At 36.1% G+C, this 16971-nt stretch overlaps 3 protein-coding genes across 4 annotated transcripts in view; 1 reads left to right on the top strand and 2 right to left on the bottom strand.

The window, feature by feature from the left end:
* Nucleotides 1–2522: 2522 nt before the first annotated feature.
* ifnphi4 (interferon phi 4) lies at nucleotides 2523–4152 on the top strand. Its single transcript, XM_059530184.1, has 5 exons — nucleotides 2523–2654; nucleotides 3470–3547; nucleotides 3658–3801; nucleotides 3895–3972; nucleotides 4060–4152. Exons 1-5 carry the CDS (start codon nucleotides 2523–2525, stop codon nucleotides 4150–4152), a joined length of 525 nt encoding a protein of 174 aa, XP_059386167.1.
* A 1495-nt stretch (nucleotides 4153–5647) lies between these two features.
* Nucleotides 5648–8343, bottom strand: cd79b (CD79b molecule, immunoglobulin-associated beta). Its single transcript, XM_059530183.1, has 5 exons — nucleotides 8167–8343; nucleotides 7389–7682; nucleotides 7191–7309; nucleotides 7006–7059; nucleotides 5648–6451 (listed from the first exon to the last, which is right to left on the bottom strand). The coding sequence occupies exons 1-5, from the start codon at nucleotides 8216–8218 to the stop codon at nucleotides 6344–6346; spliced, it is 627 nt and encodes a 208-aa protein (XP_059386166.1). The 5' UTR covers nucleotides 8219–8343; the 3' UTR covers nucleotides 5648–6343.
* A 4915-nt stretch (nucleotides 8344–13258) lies between these two features.
* LOC132121236 (sodium channel protein type 4 subunit alpha A-like) overlaps nucleotides 13259–16971 on the bottom strand; it is a 38232-nt gene continuing 34519 nt past the window's right edge. For both annotated transcript variants that reach the window (XM_059530440.1, XM_059530442.1), the window contains 4 exons: nucleotides 15973–16110; nucleotides 15771–15875; nucleotides 15356–15626; nucleotides 13259–14585 (listed from right to left, as the gene is read on the bottom strand). In XM_059530440.1, coding sequence (XP_059386423.1) covers nucleotides 13285–14585; nucleotides 15356–15626; nucleotides 15771–15875; nucleotides 15973–16110 — 1815 coding nt within the window. In that variant the 3' untranslated portion in view covers nucleotides 13259–13284. The remainder of the gene's footprint in view (nucleotides 14586–15355; nucleotides 15627–15770; nucleotides 15876–15972; nucleotides 16111–16971) is intronic.

Here is a 16971-nt window from a genome sequence, read left to right as displayed (position 1 = left end):
GGTTCGCCATGTTCCTGTTGAAGAACAGCGCTATTGCGCAACTCTTGCGCAGCATTGAGTGTGTTAAAGACTCCGGCGAGAGACCAGGAACAACACTGGAAACAAAATAAACAGATTTTCTTATTTTCTTAATGTTGAGTTTATGTCTTATGGGAATAAAAAAAAAACTTCACACTGTTACAACCAACAAAAAGCACAGTGCATTAAAATAGAAAGTAAAGTGAAAGTAAATAACTTTTTTTTTTTGCTTAGCCAATTATTTATAATTTAAACAGATTTGATAGGTCTATTTTATTTCTGTGGAACTCTTATCTGTCGTGAGTTTTAACTCAAGGCACTACGTGATGTCATATTTAGTCACAATAGTTATGAGATTTGATATCGATTCAAAAATTAGTATAACATTGTAGGCATTTAACAATGTAGTTTTTTATTATTATTCTGAAGTAAAAAGATAAAACCAGACCCTTGGTGCCTGATTTGCATAATGGCATGTCTTTAGTGTTATTATTTTTAATTGAATACTTATTGTAATTAATGGGATTCTTATTTAATATTTCCATTCCAATTTCATTTCAGACTATCTGTGCTTACATTAAAACTTATAGATTGATTGAGTGAAATCATTACACTTTCATTCATTGTGTTTCTCTCATTACAATTAAAATATGGGCAATTAAATTTGTAAATATTCATATCCTTTTGGCTTATTAATTTACCTTTATCTTTCATTGGTTATTCGTCAATATATATATATATATATATATATATATATATATATATATATATATATATATATATATATATATATATATATATATATATATATATATATATATATTTGACAGTTGTGGTATAACAGATAAAGTAGCATATGTTTATTAACGACACTGTATCATGCTAAAATTATATCGAAATATGCTACGATTTAAAAGTAAATCCACATTGTTCCACATCAATATATCTTCCTCTATCTACACTTAATGTGCATTCGGTGATGAAATGATGACGTGTCGCCACGGCTTTGCGACGTCACTTGCTTTCGATTTCACTTTCTCGGGTGTTCCGCTGTGGAGTTTCTGTCCCACATTCTACTGTCACACTCTCACGAAATCTGCCCTTTCGTCTTATTTAAACCATCAAACATAAATACATGCATAAACAAAGAAACAAACAAAAAATAATAATAATACCCCCAGAAATGTTCTACTAAAATGAATTAATAAACAAAATTTACGTTATAGTTAGGCTATAAAATATGTTTAATTGCAAGATATCCTACATGATTGTTTTTTTAATAATAAAAAACGCCATGTTTTACTTTTACTTCGAGGTCTATTTATTTATTTGAGAATAGCCTGTTATGTTAACTATACCTAAAGGGCAACTTTCTTTGTTAGTCTGAAGACACTGTTTACATTTTATTTTTCTCCATTTTACTTTTAGTAATAGGTTTTTTGTTTTGTATATAAAGGCTGATGAGAGATCACTGTATAAGAATTCCAGTCTACCTGTTTATTCTCACACATGAACACAAAAGCGGTTGCGTAACTGTGGTTTACCTGTCGCTTAGGTGTGCGCGGTTTACAACTGGAAAGTGAAATGGGTGCAATTCCCAAACAGCGCACATATAAACAGAGGCCAGGATGGAGGAGAGCAGACACCAGCAAAGAACAAGCGGAGATCCAGCATTAAAACAGCAGCTCATCAGTGAATAGAGACCCAGCATTAAAACAGCAGCTCATCAGTGAATAGAGACCCAGCATTAAAACAGCAGCTCATCAGTGAACAGAGACCCAGCATTAAAACAGCAGCTCATCAGTGAACAGAGACCCAGCATTAAAACAGCAGCTCATCAGTGAACAGAGACTCAGCATTAAAACAGCAGCTCATCAGTGAACAGAGACCCAGCATTAAAACAGCAGCTCATCAGTGAACAGAGACTCAGCATTAAAACAGCAGCTCATCAGTGAACAGAGACTCAGCATTAAAACAGCAGCTCATCAGTGAACAGAGACTCAGCATTAAAACAGCAGCTCATCAGTGAACAGAGACTCAGCATTAAAACAGCAGCTCATCAGTGAACAGAGACCCAGCATTAAAACAGCAGCTCATCAGTGAACAGAGACTCAGCATTAAAACAGCAGCTCATCAGTGAACAGAGACTCAGCATTAAAACAGCAGCTCATCAGTGAACAGAGACCCAGCATTAAAACAGCAGCTCATCAGTGAACAGAGACCCAGCATTAAAACAGCAGCTCATCAGTGAACAGAGACTCAGCATTAAAACAGCAGCTCATCAGTGAACAGAGACTCAGCATTAAAACAGCAGCTCATCAGTGAACAGAGACCCAGCATTAAAACAGCAGCTCATCAGTGAACAGAGACTCAGCATTAAAACAGCAGCTCATCAGTGAACAGAGACCCAGCATTAAAACAGCAGCTCATCAGTGAACAGAGACTCAGCATTAAAACAGCAGCTCATCAGTGAACAGTCTTCTGTAGAATCTCAACACGACACGATGGAGCTTCGTTTGGTGCAGCTGTGTCTTCTTCTGTCTGCGTGCGGGTTCAGCTCTGTGCTGGGCTGCAGGTGGATCAAACACAAGTTTCAGCACCACCATGGAGTCTCTTTGGATCTGATCAGAAAGAAGGTGAGTTCTCACTTCTACAGAATACATCTTACTGTTTTAAATTTTGTAAAATATTATTATTAATTGAGAGACTAAGTGGAATATTTGTACCGTAAAAAAGCCCCATGTTATGTAAATGAATTGCTAAAATGCTAGAGTTGAATAACCCCATATAGTTGCGTGATTTTCTAAGTTCTAACATAATCAAAACTTTGCTGAAAACTTATTGTACACAATTTACTACATGCTTTCTGTTGTCTAAATGATAGTTTTTAATATATTTATAAAAATGTCTACCTTCAGGTTTTGTTTCTTTTTTGCTTTGAAATGTTTACAGATTTTTATAAAGTAAGCGTTAAAGTGAGTTTTATATTATTAAAAAATATATATATACACACACACACACACACACACACACACACACATATATATATTATATATATATATATATATATATATATATATATATATATATATATATATATATATAAATAAAATTAATTAATTAATTAAAATATGATTATCAAATATGATAATCAGGTTTTTGAGGAACATTTATTCATTCATCTCTCAATCCTCATTGTATGGAATTTTGAGACTGCAGTGCTTTCAATATAAAACCAAGCATTTACAGTAAATATCATTTTAATAAAACATATTATTGGGAGATATAAGAGAGTGATAACTGATATACTTTCTCTTATAAATCCATATCATATAAATATAGGTTTAACCAAAACGATTTAACTAACCAAATGCAGTTGCAATATCTAACTGAGCAAACCATTCTGTTCAAAATAATCTCTTCATTAAATCTGTTTCTGAATATTTCATAGGGTGAGAAAGTCCATAATGACCATGAAGATGTCAACCCAATCCCATATGAACTGATCAATAACCACAGAAGAGCAGAGGTTAGTAGAACTTATTATTCTTATTGTTTAAAAAAAGACACAATAATACGGGCTATTGATTAGGAATCTATATTCATATATAATATATACATATTTTTTGTTCTTCTCAGCCTGAGAAACAGATCCTGTTCGTCATTCAGGCTCTGAAGGAGATCACTGTCCTCTTTGACGATGCTGTCGTCCCCTGGGACGCTAAAAAACTGGAAGATTTCTTAAATGTCATGCATGAGGAGATTGATGGACTGCGCTCATGTGTAAGTACACTGTAAAATACATATGTGTATACACACACACACACACACACATAATAAAGCCAGAGGAACTTATTAATATCTTTCTCAATGCAGGGTGCTTACAAAATGAAGAGGAACAAAAAGTTGCATCTGTATTTTGAAAGACTGAGACGAATGACAGGGCTGAACATGGTAAGATTGTAATATATAGATGAATCCTCAGCTGTGAATCTGGAAACTCGTCTACATGATGAACGAACTGTTGTTTGACTCTTTCAGGAGGGTAGAGATCACAGCTGGGAGATCGTCAGAAAACGGATCATAAGTTTCATGAACCAGCTGGAGTTCTTCTCTTTCAACACTCATGTTTAAGAACTGGACTTCTAGAAGCATCACTCCATTTACAGAAAAAAAAGAGATATATTTCAGTGTTTTTAATCAGTGTTTACACTTCTTTTTATAATGTTATCTTATACAGTTGTTTACATTGTTTATTGTTGTTTTTTTAAATATTTATATTAACAATATTACATTTTAATACGTTATTTATTTAAATTATTTAGAATTATTATTTATTTTAATCATTAATTGTATTTGTGTAATTTAATATGATTTTGCATACTAATTTATAAAGATTATATCCTTATTTATTTATTTATTAATGGCTTTTATTCTAGCTGTCACATAAAATGGAAAAAAAATGTGAACACAATAAAAATAAAAAATGTACTTTTTGTATTTCTGCCATCAAATAAAAACTCGAATGTTTTTATACATTTTGTGAATTTATTTATGAAATATAAAAAAGGGTATGAAATAATTTTAAAACTAAATATTTTCCTGTTTGCTGTACACTACATGACCTTTCAAATGTCTACATATTTTAAAGGAATTGTTCAGCCAAACTTTAAAGCGTACTCACCCCAAGGTCTTCCAAGATGTAGACGAGTTTGTTCCTTAATATTTGGAGAAGTTTAGCATTACTTCACTTGCTCACCAATGGATCATCTGCAGTAAATGGGTGCCATCAGATTGAGAGTCCAAACAACTGATAAAAGCATCACAATAATCCACACAATTCAATTAACATCTTGTGAAGTGAAAAGCTGCATGTTTGTAAGAAACAAGTGTTTTAACTTTAACCCGTTACTTTGTCCAAAATAAGAGTCCATAATCCATAACAACACTTCCTTGGTATTATGGAAAGAGGACTTGTATTTTAGCTGGAAGAAACAGTTTGAAGTAATAAACAAATTAATGTTTTTTTTCCCTTACAAACATGTAGCTTTTCATTTACAAGATGTTAACTGATGGACTGGAGTGGTGTGGATTATTGTGATGTTTTTATCAGCTGTTTGGACTCTCTTTCTGACGGCACCCATTCACTGCCGAGGATCCATTGGTGAGCAAGTGATGTAATGCTGAAGAAACAAAACTCATGTGAGAGTACACTGCATGATGATATTCTGTAAAGTCTGTCTGCTCAAATCTAAGGATGGCTCTTCCAACTAGCACATGGTCCAGAGTCTAAATCAGGGCATAGTCAAGTGTGTAAAAGAAGTTTAGTTTGTCTGAATGACCATAAGATGGCGCACTTTCCCTCCAGCTCTTACAGTAGCTTATTATTAGAAGACTGAACCAACAGTCTGTATCTTTCTGTCAGCCTTTCAGTATTTCTTAGATCCTCTCCTTCAGTATGTTTATTGATCTGTCTTTCCATTCAGGTATGTACTCAATCCATATACAGGCATGGGGTCCAAATGTGGTTTGAGATCACTCAGAAAATGTGGGATTTATTTATTTTTTATTTGATAAAAAAAAAAACGGACCTTTTATAACTTTCAGGGTATAGAAAATGTTTAATATTATTTAGGATTTTGCAGTATTTTACTAATCAAACAGCAAATTTGCTGCAGTGACAAAGTTAAAGCCTTGTACAGACGTTCAGGTGTTCTTTGCAGATGGTCTATCAAATCAATGGCGATCATCAGACTTGTGGTGTACGATCCGATTGAATGCAAAGAGAATATACCAAACATTTACCAAAAAAGCTTCTCTGCGGAAAACACCTGCTTTTCACATGCTTATTTTAACAGATATGAAGTGAAAGTTCCCTTAAGCTTTGAGCAGTTCCTCACAACTAGTATTTTAATTACCAGATAGAGAGCACCTTTTCATGAATGATCTGCAGAGCTGGTGCATTCATACAACAAACACACTCTAAAAAAAACTACCACATAACACACTGTACAGTAAAGGGAATATGAACTACAATACAAAATGGAATAAAGAAAACAAACAAGCAAACATAAGTTAAATGTATTACAATGTCTATAGATGATTGTTATTGTTGTATGTCAACCTCTACAAAAATTCAAGCAGGGTTAAAAATAGCATTATTAAAAAATGTTTTATAAGCATTTACTGTATCCACACACAGTGACATCAGTCTGCATGCATGTGCCCTATACAGCAAAAACTGATAGTGGATTGGATGTAATCACAGACATTTGTGTCTGGTGTTGATATCTGCTGATCAGTGGATCTCATGGATGTGTTTTTCTCACTCTTGGTCTGCGGGCTCGACTTCCCATGCTGCTTCTGTGTCCCGGGCATAAGCAGTGATGTCCTCATACAGATCTGCACCACCACACCGCTCAACCTCCAACCCCTGGACAGCACAGAGACAGAAAACATATGTGACCCTCGAGCACAAAACCAGTCTGAAGTCACTGGGGTGTATTTGTAGAAATAGACAAAAAAAAAACATTGTATGGGTCAAAAGGATTGATTTTTCTTTTATGCCAAAAATCATTAGGATATTGTACTCTTAATATATCAAAACGTAATTTTTGATTAGTGACATGCATTGCTAAGAACTTAATTTGGACAACTTCAAATGCGATATTCTCAATATTTAGATTTTTTTTCACCCTCAGATTCCAGATTTTTAAATAAGAAACCATATATCAATGGAAAGATTATTTATTTAGCTTTCAAAAAATTGACCCTGATGACCGGTTTTGTGGTCCAGCATCTGAATCCAATTCTTTTAGAAAAACCACAAGTATAAATTCACGCATTGTCTATCATAACAGACCATGCATGTTTTGACTTCCTGAAGTGCATGCAACAATAGCTACAGAGCTCGGATCTAAAAACTCAACCAACCGTAACCTAACACAATGACAATAACAAGCTAACAAAATAACTTAAAACACTCACCTCATATATGTGATCATCCTCAGGCTCTTCGTAAATCACATCTTCTTTCTGCTCCTGAAACCGAATGAGAAACTACGGTTAGATTTGGCAATAAAAAAATGTAAGGTAAAAGTTAATGCATACTTAACACATAAAATACAACGGAAAGTGCACAAATCGGTTTGTGGAAATGCTGTGGCCTTTACCAGTTTGTAAATCTGAACCAGAGGAACGACGATACACGAAATCAGGAGTATAGCCTGAAGGAAAATGATAACATCCTTGACTCTCGATCTCCTCAAGATAGTCTTGGGATCACTGTATCCTGGAGAAGAAACAGAGAAATAAGTGTATGCAGGCTAGCGAAGGAAGCAAGCGAATAACATTAACAAAATGACACCTACTGGAAACTTGGAGCTCAGTTCCCGGTCCATGCGTACTGTTCAGCTTGCAAAAGTAAGTGCCATTGTCCTCAATCTCCACTTTCTTTATGGTAATGGAGGCATTTACTTTATCACTCTTCTCTGTTATCTTAATTTTGTGGCTGTTCTTGAGTTGGTTTTTGTAAGTCTGGCCTTTGTACCACTCTACATGAATCGACAAAGTTGGATTAGATGGCACACAGTACATTGTCACAGTCCGACCGGTCTTCACACCAACAAATCGTGGCTTCTGGAACACGTGGACTTTTTCTTCAGCTGAAAAGATGTGATGGATGAAGAGAAAATACATAAGACAGAGCTCGTTTAATATCGCAAGGGTCATTTTCAAGTTAGCAGCAGAAGTAAAACCAAGAAACATGCATGGCATTATGAAAGACACTAAACAGCAAGTACATCCCGCAGTGTTATAAACGGCTTTAAACCATGAACTTCATGACATGTTTCTTGTAAAAAAAAAAAAAAAAAAAAAACCAAGGATATCTAGCAAATGCAAACTTGTTTTGAAGCAATGGGACTTCCTCTTTCACTCACAGATGGAAAGGAAGAACAACACTAAAAACAAGTCTAAGGGCAAAACTGTAATCGTGCAACTTTCAAATGTGGAACAAAAATCATATGAATCAATTCTAAATTGCTGTCTTAACAATTCAAGCTAGAACAGAAGACATAACTAACCAAAATCTTACATTTCGGGGTAAAACACAAAAGTACTTTTTAAAGTCTTAAGCAGTTTATTTACCTGAGAGGTAAATTAGTGCCATGACTGAAGATCCCAGCAGGAAATAATGCATGATTCTTGATCCTCAAATACACCTCTCCAAGAAAGCGTAGAAGTCAGTGCAGGTCACATATACAGAACAGAAGGAAGACAGCTCCACCAGAGTGAAGGGTGCAGGTCGTGAAGCTGCAATGATGCCGTTTTCCGAGAAACATGCAAATCGATACACTCATGCATCAAAAGGTTAAAGAGCAAATGAATCATCTTGACAGCAAATCTAAAGACTGATATAGGCCACTTTACAAAAACAGATGAATGTCTTGGCTGAAAATGACCAGTATGTTTTTCAGCAAGTTTATGGGCATTTCTTTTAACCCTAAAACAGAATTCAATGCATTGTGTCATTCAAAATACAGGAGTGACAAATACAGAAAATTCCTTAATATTAAAATGTTAGGTCTATATTGGGCTGTATGTTTACAGACTCATCATATCTTGCTAAAAAAAAAAAAGATACTAGCCATTGCATTTGTAATTTGCCCACAAACAGTTAAATGCAAAAGTCCTATTTTAGTATATACTGTGAATTCTGTGATAACGGATTACATAGGAAAATCTGTTTTGGCTTTGTGTTCTGTTTTTTTTTTTCTTACAAATTTTTTAGCTGCTGTACTAAAGAAAATTTATGTAGAAACTATTTATCACTCTAAAATTGCCAGCAAATGTCACACGTACTTATAAAGAAACTGAATTAACGGTGAGATTTTGTGGCACAACAATAAATTCAAGTAAACAATCTGCAGGAATGTAATAATACAGTTGTTTAACATAACATTTATCATAGAAGGCACTACAATGCTGGTACAACCAGCTGTACACTAAATTTGCATACCGTATTTTCCGCACTATAAGGCGCACTTAAAAGCCTTTAATTTTCTCAAAAAAACTGTCAAAATGTTGACATTCCCTTTAGCACAGCTCCATCTAGTGGATGCATAACGCAAACCCAGTCAAACGTTTGACTGCAGTATCTTCTATTCTATGCGCCTTATAATCCGGTGCGCCCTATACATGAAAACAGTTCTAAAATAGGCCATTCATTGAAGGTGCGCCTTATAGTGCGGAAAATACGGTAATTGTTTATCCATTTGGGAGAACAGCTTCAAAAAGCTTGTTTTTTGCTGGACAAAAATGGTGTCTCGTTGTGGATGAAAGTCCAAAACATAGAGAAATAGATTAGTGTTTTCAAATGTACCTGGATTAATGTGGACATAGCCCATGCAAGATAACACCCTTGGTCTATTAACATTATTTTGGGTTTAAATGTTGCTTGCATTTTATAATAGCTGGCGTTTTTGCCTTTTCTGAGGGTTGCCAGGCTGGATTTTGTTGTGTCACACATATATAGCAATAGTAATAAATATATAGTCTTTAATGTGGTGCTTTCCATGCGTTTCAGTGTTGTAGTCTGTCACAGTCATTGAGCTGTAACCACACTCACTCACGCGCAGTTATCAGTTAAAGTCAGAACCATTTGTGGAGGCAAGGAAAGCAGTACTCCCTTAAAACAATTCAGATGTAAAAAACAATCGACAGTACAAAAATAAAAATAAACAAGTATTATGAAATATGTGATTAAGAGAGAGAAAGCAGTGCCTTCATTGTGCTATGCTTGGCTCAGTACCTTAAATAGCCTTAAATGCTTACTACTACTAATTCAATCTTAACTTGCCATTTCTTTGTAATCGTTTGTAAAATTTACTAGCGATTTCTGAGTGAAAACTGTTTCTACGCCAGTTTTTTTTCTTTTTTTTTCTTCAGCATAGTAACAAATAAAAGCCACCTGAAATGTGTTTTTCAATGTCTTAGGGGTGTGGTCTGACAAGTATGGCAGCTGACGTGAAATAATGAGAAGCAAAATAAGAAGGAAATTACTAAAATAATTGTAATGCTTTATAAAAATGATGGACTGGCCATCAGTCCTGTTGCCAATGGCATGAGACTTTAGGAAAGTCTCCAACAACTCTGTGACCCTAAATACCTGAAGTACAGGAGGTTTGGAAATGGGGTGGATGGAAAAAAATGAGGTTTGTGTACTTTACCACTGTTATGAGCAATGATTTAGAAGCAGGCTGTAATTCACCCACTCTCTCTGAACTTTAACACTGGTTCAGTGCTGGGAACTCAGTGGCCTAAAGAGATGGCCAGCTGACTGCTAACCACACACACACACACACACACACACACACACAAACAAAACACTTCACTGCATCAGTTTCTGATTGACTCAGATTCTGTTGAAACAACAACTTTCACCTTAATACTGTCTAGAAATAGTAACGTTTTAGAAAAAGTTGTTAGTCTAATAAAAGCTTTTGCACTGGTAAAGATTTCTGAAGACAGGTCAGCAATATTATTCTTTCTCCCACTATCAGTGAACATGCTTGTGAAAGCTAGTATCCTCATAGCACAAAAGCCAATGTATAGATCACTAGATTCCAAACTTATTAAGACTGGTTACCTGAGGTGAAGACATCTCTAGCTGGGGGTAAAAATAGAAGGTGTGAAACAAGAACAGCTATCCGGGCATGCAGGGGCCACTGTGACACACAGAAAAAGTCTTATGAAGCACAAGTCTAATGGAAAAAAATGGTCTTGATAAACACCTCTGGGAAAACATATCCACAAACGACACATGATAGCATGCTAAGACTGTAAACGTCACAAAATCCTGACATGAGATGAACTGTGATACTGAAGAACTGCAATCTGAGACAGAATTAAAGCATGAATACACCCACACTTATCTTATCAAATTTATTCTATGAAAGGTTCAAATGCACATTGAATTAAATGTTGTCAAGTGAAGATACAAAGAAAAGACAGCATCTGAGAAATCTGCTTCTGTTTGCAAAGTGTATGTACAGGCAATTAGAGGCGAGCTAAAGCTAAAGCACGGCAATGTCTCTTTCCATGATAAAAATGTAAACGATAGAAAATTATCTGCATATTAACAAAATCAATATGAAACCAAAAAGTGCACAAAACTACACACAGATTACATACTAGCGCATGAGATTTTCTTTTTTCCTCAACAAAATAAATTCTCATTTGAACATACAGTAAATTAATTCTTTTTTGTAATAAGAGACCAAATCTAAAAACTATACAAGAGGTAAATATAAATATCTCAAAAGTGCTTCATTTATGAGTTTTAAGAAATAAGACATGTGCAGTCACATTAAGACTTCAGAGGAAATCCATCATTAAATGTCTCTAATATATTACAACTTTTAGCTATGACTCACAGTTACTAAAACAAATTTAGGTAAGAATTGTGTGTGGCATCTACTGGACACTTCAGGCTCTTTTTGTAAAGAAGGAAATCAATTATAAAGCATATCAACTACAGGGTAATGCCCTTGTCACACTACAAATGTTCCTGATGTAATTGCAACAGAGTTATCAGGGGAACTCATATTTTCACAATTTATTCATCAGTTTATGATAATGGACACTATGACACCCAATTCAAATGGGCCTTTATTAGTGCTGTGCTGTCGTTGTGTTGACTGGATGGGCTTATTCTATCTAGGTTTCTTTAACTGACAACTTCTGAATAAGAACATGAAAACTGAGAAAGATTTTCAGCATCCTAGTAGAAGAAATCAAGCTGTTTTGACTATCAGGGCATTAGAAGGTGCTACAAATTACACTATGGTTTCAATGCTTCAAGTTATACATTAATTAGAATCATTGGGCACTGTATATGTTTTTCATAGTGTTAGATTCTGCTCAAAGTGCCTCCATACACCCCACTGTAAAGGATCAGTTTCTGTTCTACTCGTTCCACCATTCTGCTGTAAACTGGTATGCCATGAACTGAGATTATAAATAGTTCAGTAGACTAAACAGAGTCTGGACAGACTGAGGCATATGTAAGAGTTATGATCAGTACCAGTATACCAGTACCAGTTTTTTAATGGTTTATACCAATGATAAGTGTACTGTAGAGACTTGATTATTAATGACTGATCATTATCGGAGAGATTTAAAAAATCTAATTATTAAGTGTCCAGGAGCTATAAAAACAGATACAACCTGCAACAAGTATGCAAAAAGATTATTTAAGACAAGGTAAAAAATATGATAAACCTGTAAAATGCAAGCTTATCGAGAAAATTACTAATTACTTGGTTTTAGTGTGCGGGGAATGAAACAGCTACATTGCGATAGTACGGAGCCCCGCACATGCAAAAAATAAATAAAATGTGTGCATGATTTACTTATTCATTCCCTCAATGTACTAAAACGTTCACACTATTACAATTTCGCTCCCTCGATTTGCTAAATCGTGCACACAGTTCACTAATTAATTCTCTCTATTTATAAATGGTGTGCACGATTTAGCAAATTGAGGGAACTAAATAGTAAATCTTGCACACGAATGAGCCTACTATTTTTTTCCTGCATGTCATGTGTGGGGCTCCATACGATAGTGACTTCATTTCCACCATGAAAATATTTTTGCCATATTGGAATTATTATTTTTTTTTTTTTTTGCAAAACTCACTATTGCAAATTAATCCCAGGCTTTTCACCCAAAAGAAACCAAACCAGTGCAGAAAGATTCTCTGGAGGCTAAATATCAATGATTATGCCAAAAAAAAAAAAAAAGTTGGCTCATGCCATGATGGTGCCAAAAGTTCTAAGTGGGCGTGGCCACTTTTACTTTAATGGCTATTAATCTTGGAGTGAATGAGATTCACCAAATCGTGGCAAATTATGGCACTTAGCCACTTGGTGGTGCTATAATTGGGAAGAATAAAACAAAAAAACTCTAACTGCATGACCGTAAACATTCATACTTATAAGAGCAAAAGAACTTGGCTAAGTCACGACAAATATACTGGGACATTTCTCATCGGGAAAAAAATCGGGAAAAAATAAAATTAATCCTAAATAAATCAGGTCTTTACAAAAGTTTAAATAATAAAAAAAAGTACTCCCAAGAAATAGCATTCCAATGCTGTCACACTGTAGCAGTCCTGCGTAATCCATCAAGCCATCTTGTTTATGGAGCACATGTTGTTCAGTGAGTGCAGGTGATTTTCTTAGTCCATAGTCATTGCCCACCAGTTATACTATTGACTCTTTTATTGTTGCATTCTCTGAACCGCAGAGGCCATGTGTTGTGGGTGCAGACCGGAGGACCACCTCACTTGTGAGCTCCACTGGTACTATGAGTTGTCCCTGTGGTCGTGGGTACGTCACTGAGACTCTGTGCTGTGTGACAGAGGTGGGCTTGGGTGGCCGTGCATTAGGCAACATTGGCCTAGTCTGCAGTTCAAAAGCATTGGAGAGTTCTGGATTGCTGCCATACAGGGCATCCATTTTCTTTGCAATTAACCCTTCGGTTTCAGGAGGTTCCTCATCGCCCTGACTCCTAACTTTCCTCTTTGAACGATGCATGAAGCAAGCATAGCGGATAGCACGTTTAAGGAGATGTCTCCTGTATGTTCGTTGAACTGCAATGGCTGCGCGCTCTTCCTCTTTCCTCCTGAGAGTGGTAGTGATTGGCTCAAACGAGGCAGATGTGGGATTATTCATTTTGAACTTGGCTTCAATGCTTTCCCTCATGGCAGTCATCTCAATCGTGTCTCCAAGAACCTCATGGGTAACTGCCAAAAGAATATCCAGACAGTGGATTTTGTCGCCGGTTACAATAGGCAGATCCATGTTAATTAGTTTGAGGCGGTTGGGTTTGACAATTCGTAAAGGCTCTTGCAAGGCATCAACAAAGTCAAACACCCGGTTGTATGCAATGAACTGTGTAGCATCAACGTCAAACTTTTCCCATGTCTGGTCAAACATCTCAAAGTCATCCTCGCACAGCGGGTCTCCACTCTCCTCCTGAGCAACATTGAAATTCTCGAGAATGATAGCAATGTACATGTTCACAACCACCAGGAACGACATGATAATATAACTGCAGAAAAACATGATGCCCATGCCAGGATTCCCACAGTTACCCCGAACGTCTGTACCAGGGTTCTCTATGTCAGGGTCACAATCTGGAGGGCCACTGTTCAGAATAGGCAGCAAAAGCCCATCCCAGCCTGCCGATGTTGTGATCTCAAACAGGCAGATGATGCTGCCACCAAATGTTTCAAAGTTGAAGATGTCATCGATGCCTGCCTGCTTTTTCACATAGGCAAAGTTAGCCATGGCAAAGATGGAGAAGATGAACATAATGAGGAACAGAAGCAGTCCGATGTTGAAGAGGGCAGGAAGTGACATCATCAAGGCAAACAAAAGAGTCCTAATGCCCTTTGCCCCTCTGATGAGACGCAGCACACGGCCAATTCTGGCGAGCCGGATCACACGGAACAAGGTTGGAGACACAAAGTACTTCTCAATGATGTCTGATAACATCAGACCTTGGGTAAGAAGAAACATGGGTTATTATAAACCATTTAGAGCAATTACAGTAGGAAAGTTTAAACTGAGATTCACTTGCAGAACTCTTAGTATCTAGTTTATCCAAATCAGTGAAATACTCCATAACAAACTATAAATGCATGATGTTTGACAACCATAATTCTACACCAACGTAGGCTTATTGGAAAAATTTGGCAGAATTCCAAAAGGTAACAATATAGACAATTCACTACTGGTTCCCTTTGAAACGAACACTAGTGGCAAAATGACTAAATGATTATTTTATTTTTTTCACATTTTGCAGACGCTTTTATCCAAAGTGACTTACAGTTGGAGTAGCGCACCTGGTATCATTGCACTCAAGTCACAATAAAAGAGCTCAAAGACTTAGAAGCCAGATAAAATGACATTGTTTCTTCAGCAAATGCATTTTTATCTCACATTTGCTTTTGTTAACACTATCGGTTAGGTTTAGAGTAGGGTAAGGTTTTATTGTAGGTGGTACATTATTTTCAAACATGATAGAGCATTTAACATTTTAGAAACACTCACTGACATTTCATTTCAGAACTGCAGCAAAAAGCATAACAACCAACGAAATAAATAATTTCCAGATTCACATTTAATTTTGGATAAATCTGAACTGTACATTCACTGTACATTTCACTTTGAGTGAGCTACAAAACGAGAAACAAAATAATTTTGCAGAAATGTCTCTGCAGACATGCTTTTTCCAGTAAGCCTGAGTTGTTCTTTCTCTTACACTTACCTGCTATAGAAAGCATGACCACAACAAAATCAAAGACGTTCCAGCCAATAGTGAAAAAGTAATGTCTGAGGGCAAACATCTTAAGTAAGCATTCTCCTGTGAAGATGACGATGAAGACCAAATTGATCTGATACAGAATATCTTCTTTCTCAGCACTCTGGTCATCTGTCTCTATCATCATGGTCACCATATTGAGGCAGATAAGCACCATGATAAAGATGTCAAAGAACTGTTGCGTTATGAAGTCAAACACCACACCCTGGATCTCATTCTGTTAGGAGAACAATGTAGTGGATTAGTTTTTAAAAAAACTCAAGTGAGATCTAATGCTGATATTCCAATAAAAAAAATAGTCATTAAGTTGTTATGGTAAAAAAAGCAATGGAAGAATCAATGTATGTCAAATGGTTCATACTGATGGCCGAGGGATGGGTTTCGCAGGTTTTTTGGAACCCAACTTTTTCATGGCATTGTAGTACTTTTTTTGTTCCTCTGTCATGAAAAGGTCTTTCCCTCCAAAGTGCAGAAGAAACAAATATTAATTATTATTTCTGGTAAAAAAATTGTATGTACCACACAAATTAAAATTATTTGTTTAGTAAAAAAGATAAACTTATCTTAGACTTTTGCTGATTGAAGTTGTCAATGATGACACCAATGAAGAGGTTGAGAGTGAAAAAGGAGCCAAAAATGATGAAAATGACAAAATACAGGTACATGTAAAGGTTGATCTCATATGATGGCTGCTCTTCCACCTAACAGAAAATAATCAATGAATGCCACAATAAAAGTAAGTCTTTAAATTCTACAATTTACAGAAATGTAAATTTAAAGTGCCCGTATTATGCCATTTTTAAGGTCCCTAATATATTTTTGGGAGTCTCCTACAATAGGTTTACATACATGCTAGGTCAAAAAAGTTCATTTTCTCAAAATTAGCATTTTATAACACACCTTATTATATCCAACAAGTTGCGTATTTTGAACGCTCTATAGAAAATATAAGCATATATTATTTATCATGCTTACAGGTTGTGATTCAGTGGAGCCAGCTGATCCAAATAAACTTGGTACTGAGCTCATCTTTCAAGAGCAAGCATTTAGTGCACCCCGTCTTGAACTCCCAGAGATTAAAGAAGCAGTCGTCAGAAAAATTATGGGAAAATGGTTTGAGGGTGTTTCAAGCTGTTCACGGCCGGCCAATGTAAAACATAAGTGGGCATTATGAAAATGTGTTATGTGTAGCCATCAGAAGTGAGATTCAAATGAATGACATCTTGTTTCGGCTGTTCAGTTAATTATTTCCTGTGCACCTTTGGCTTTACAACTTTACAAAGCTGTGGCCTAATGGTTAGAGAGTTGGACTTGTAACCCGAAGGTCGCAGGTTTGAGTCACTGTGCTGGCAGGAGTTGTAGGTGTGGGGGGGAGTTAATGAACAGAGCTCTCTTCCACCCTCAAGTCAATACCCATGGATGAAGTGCCCTTGAGCAAGGCACTGAACCCCCAGTTGCTCCCTGGGTGCTGGGTATATAGCTGCACACTGATCCGGGGGTGTGTTCACTTCTCACTGTTGTGTGTGCGCACTTGGATGGGTTAAATGCATAGCTCCGAGTAT

This window comes from Carassius carassius, chromosome 39 (assembly GCF_963082965.1).
Source record: "Carassius carassius chromosome 39, fCarCar2.1, whole genome shotgun sequence".
Lineage (NCBI taxonomy): Eukaryota > Metazoa > Chordata > Actinopteri > Cypriniformes > Cyprinidae > Carassius > Carassius carassius.
This window is presented reverse-complemented; position numbering and strand designations above follow the sequence as displayed.

Coding starts and splice junctions, on each gene's coding strand:
- cd79b (XM_059530183.1), bottom strand. CDS start 8,218: ATGCATTATTTCCTGCTGGGATCTTCAGTCATGGCACTAATTTACCTC. Junction 7,683..8,166: donor GGCACTAATTTACCTCTCAG/GTAAATAAACTG, acceptor ACATCTTTTCAG/CTGAAGAAAAAGTCCACGTG. Junction 7,060..7,190: donor TGGTTCAGATTTACAAACTG/GTAAAGGCCACA, acceptor ATTCGGTTTCAG/GAGCAGAAAGAAGATGTGAT.
- ifnphi4 (XM_059530184.1), top strand. CDS start 2,523: ATGGAGCTTCGTTTGGTGCAGCTGTGTCTTCTTCTGTCTGCGTGCGGG. Junction 2,655..3,469: donor TGGATCTGATCAGAAAGAAG/GTGAGTTCTCAC, acceptor AATATTTCATAG/GGTGAGAAAGTCCATAATGA. Junction 3,548..3,657: donor ATAACCACAGAAGAGCAGAG/GTTAGTAGAACT, acceptor TGTTCTTCTCAG/CCTGAGAAACAGATCCTGTT.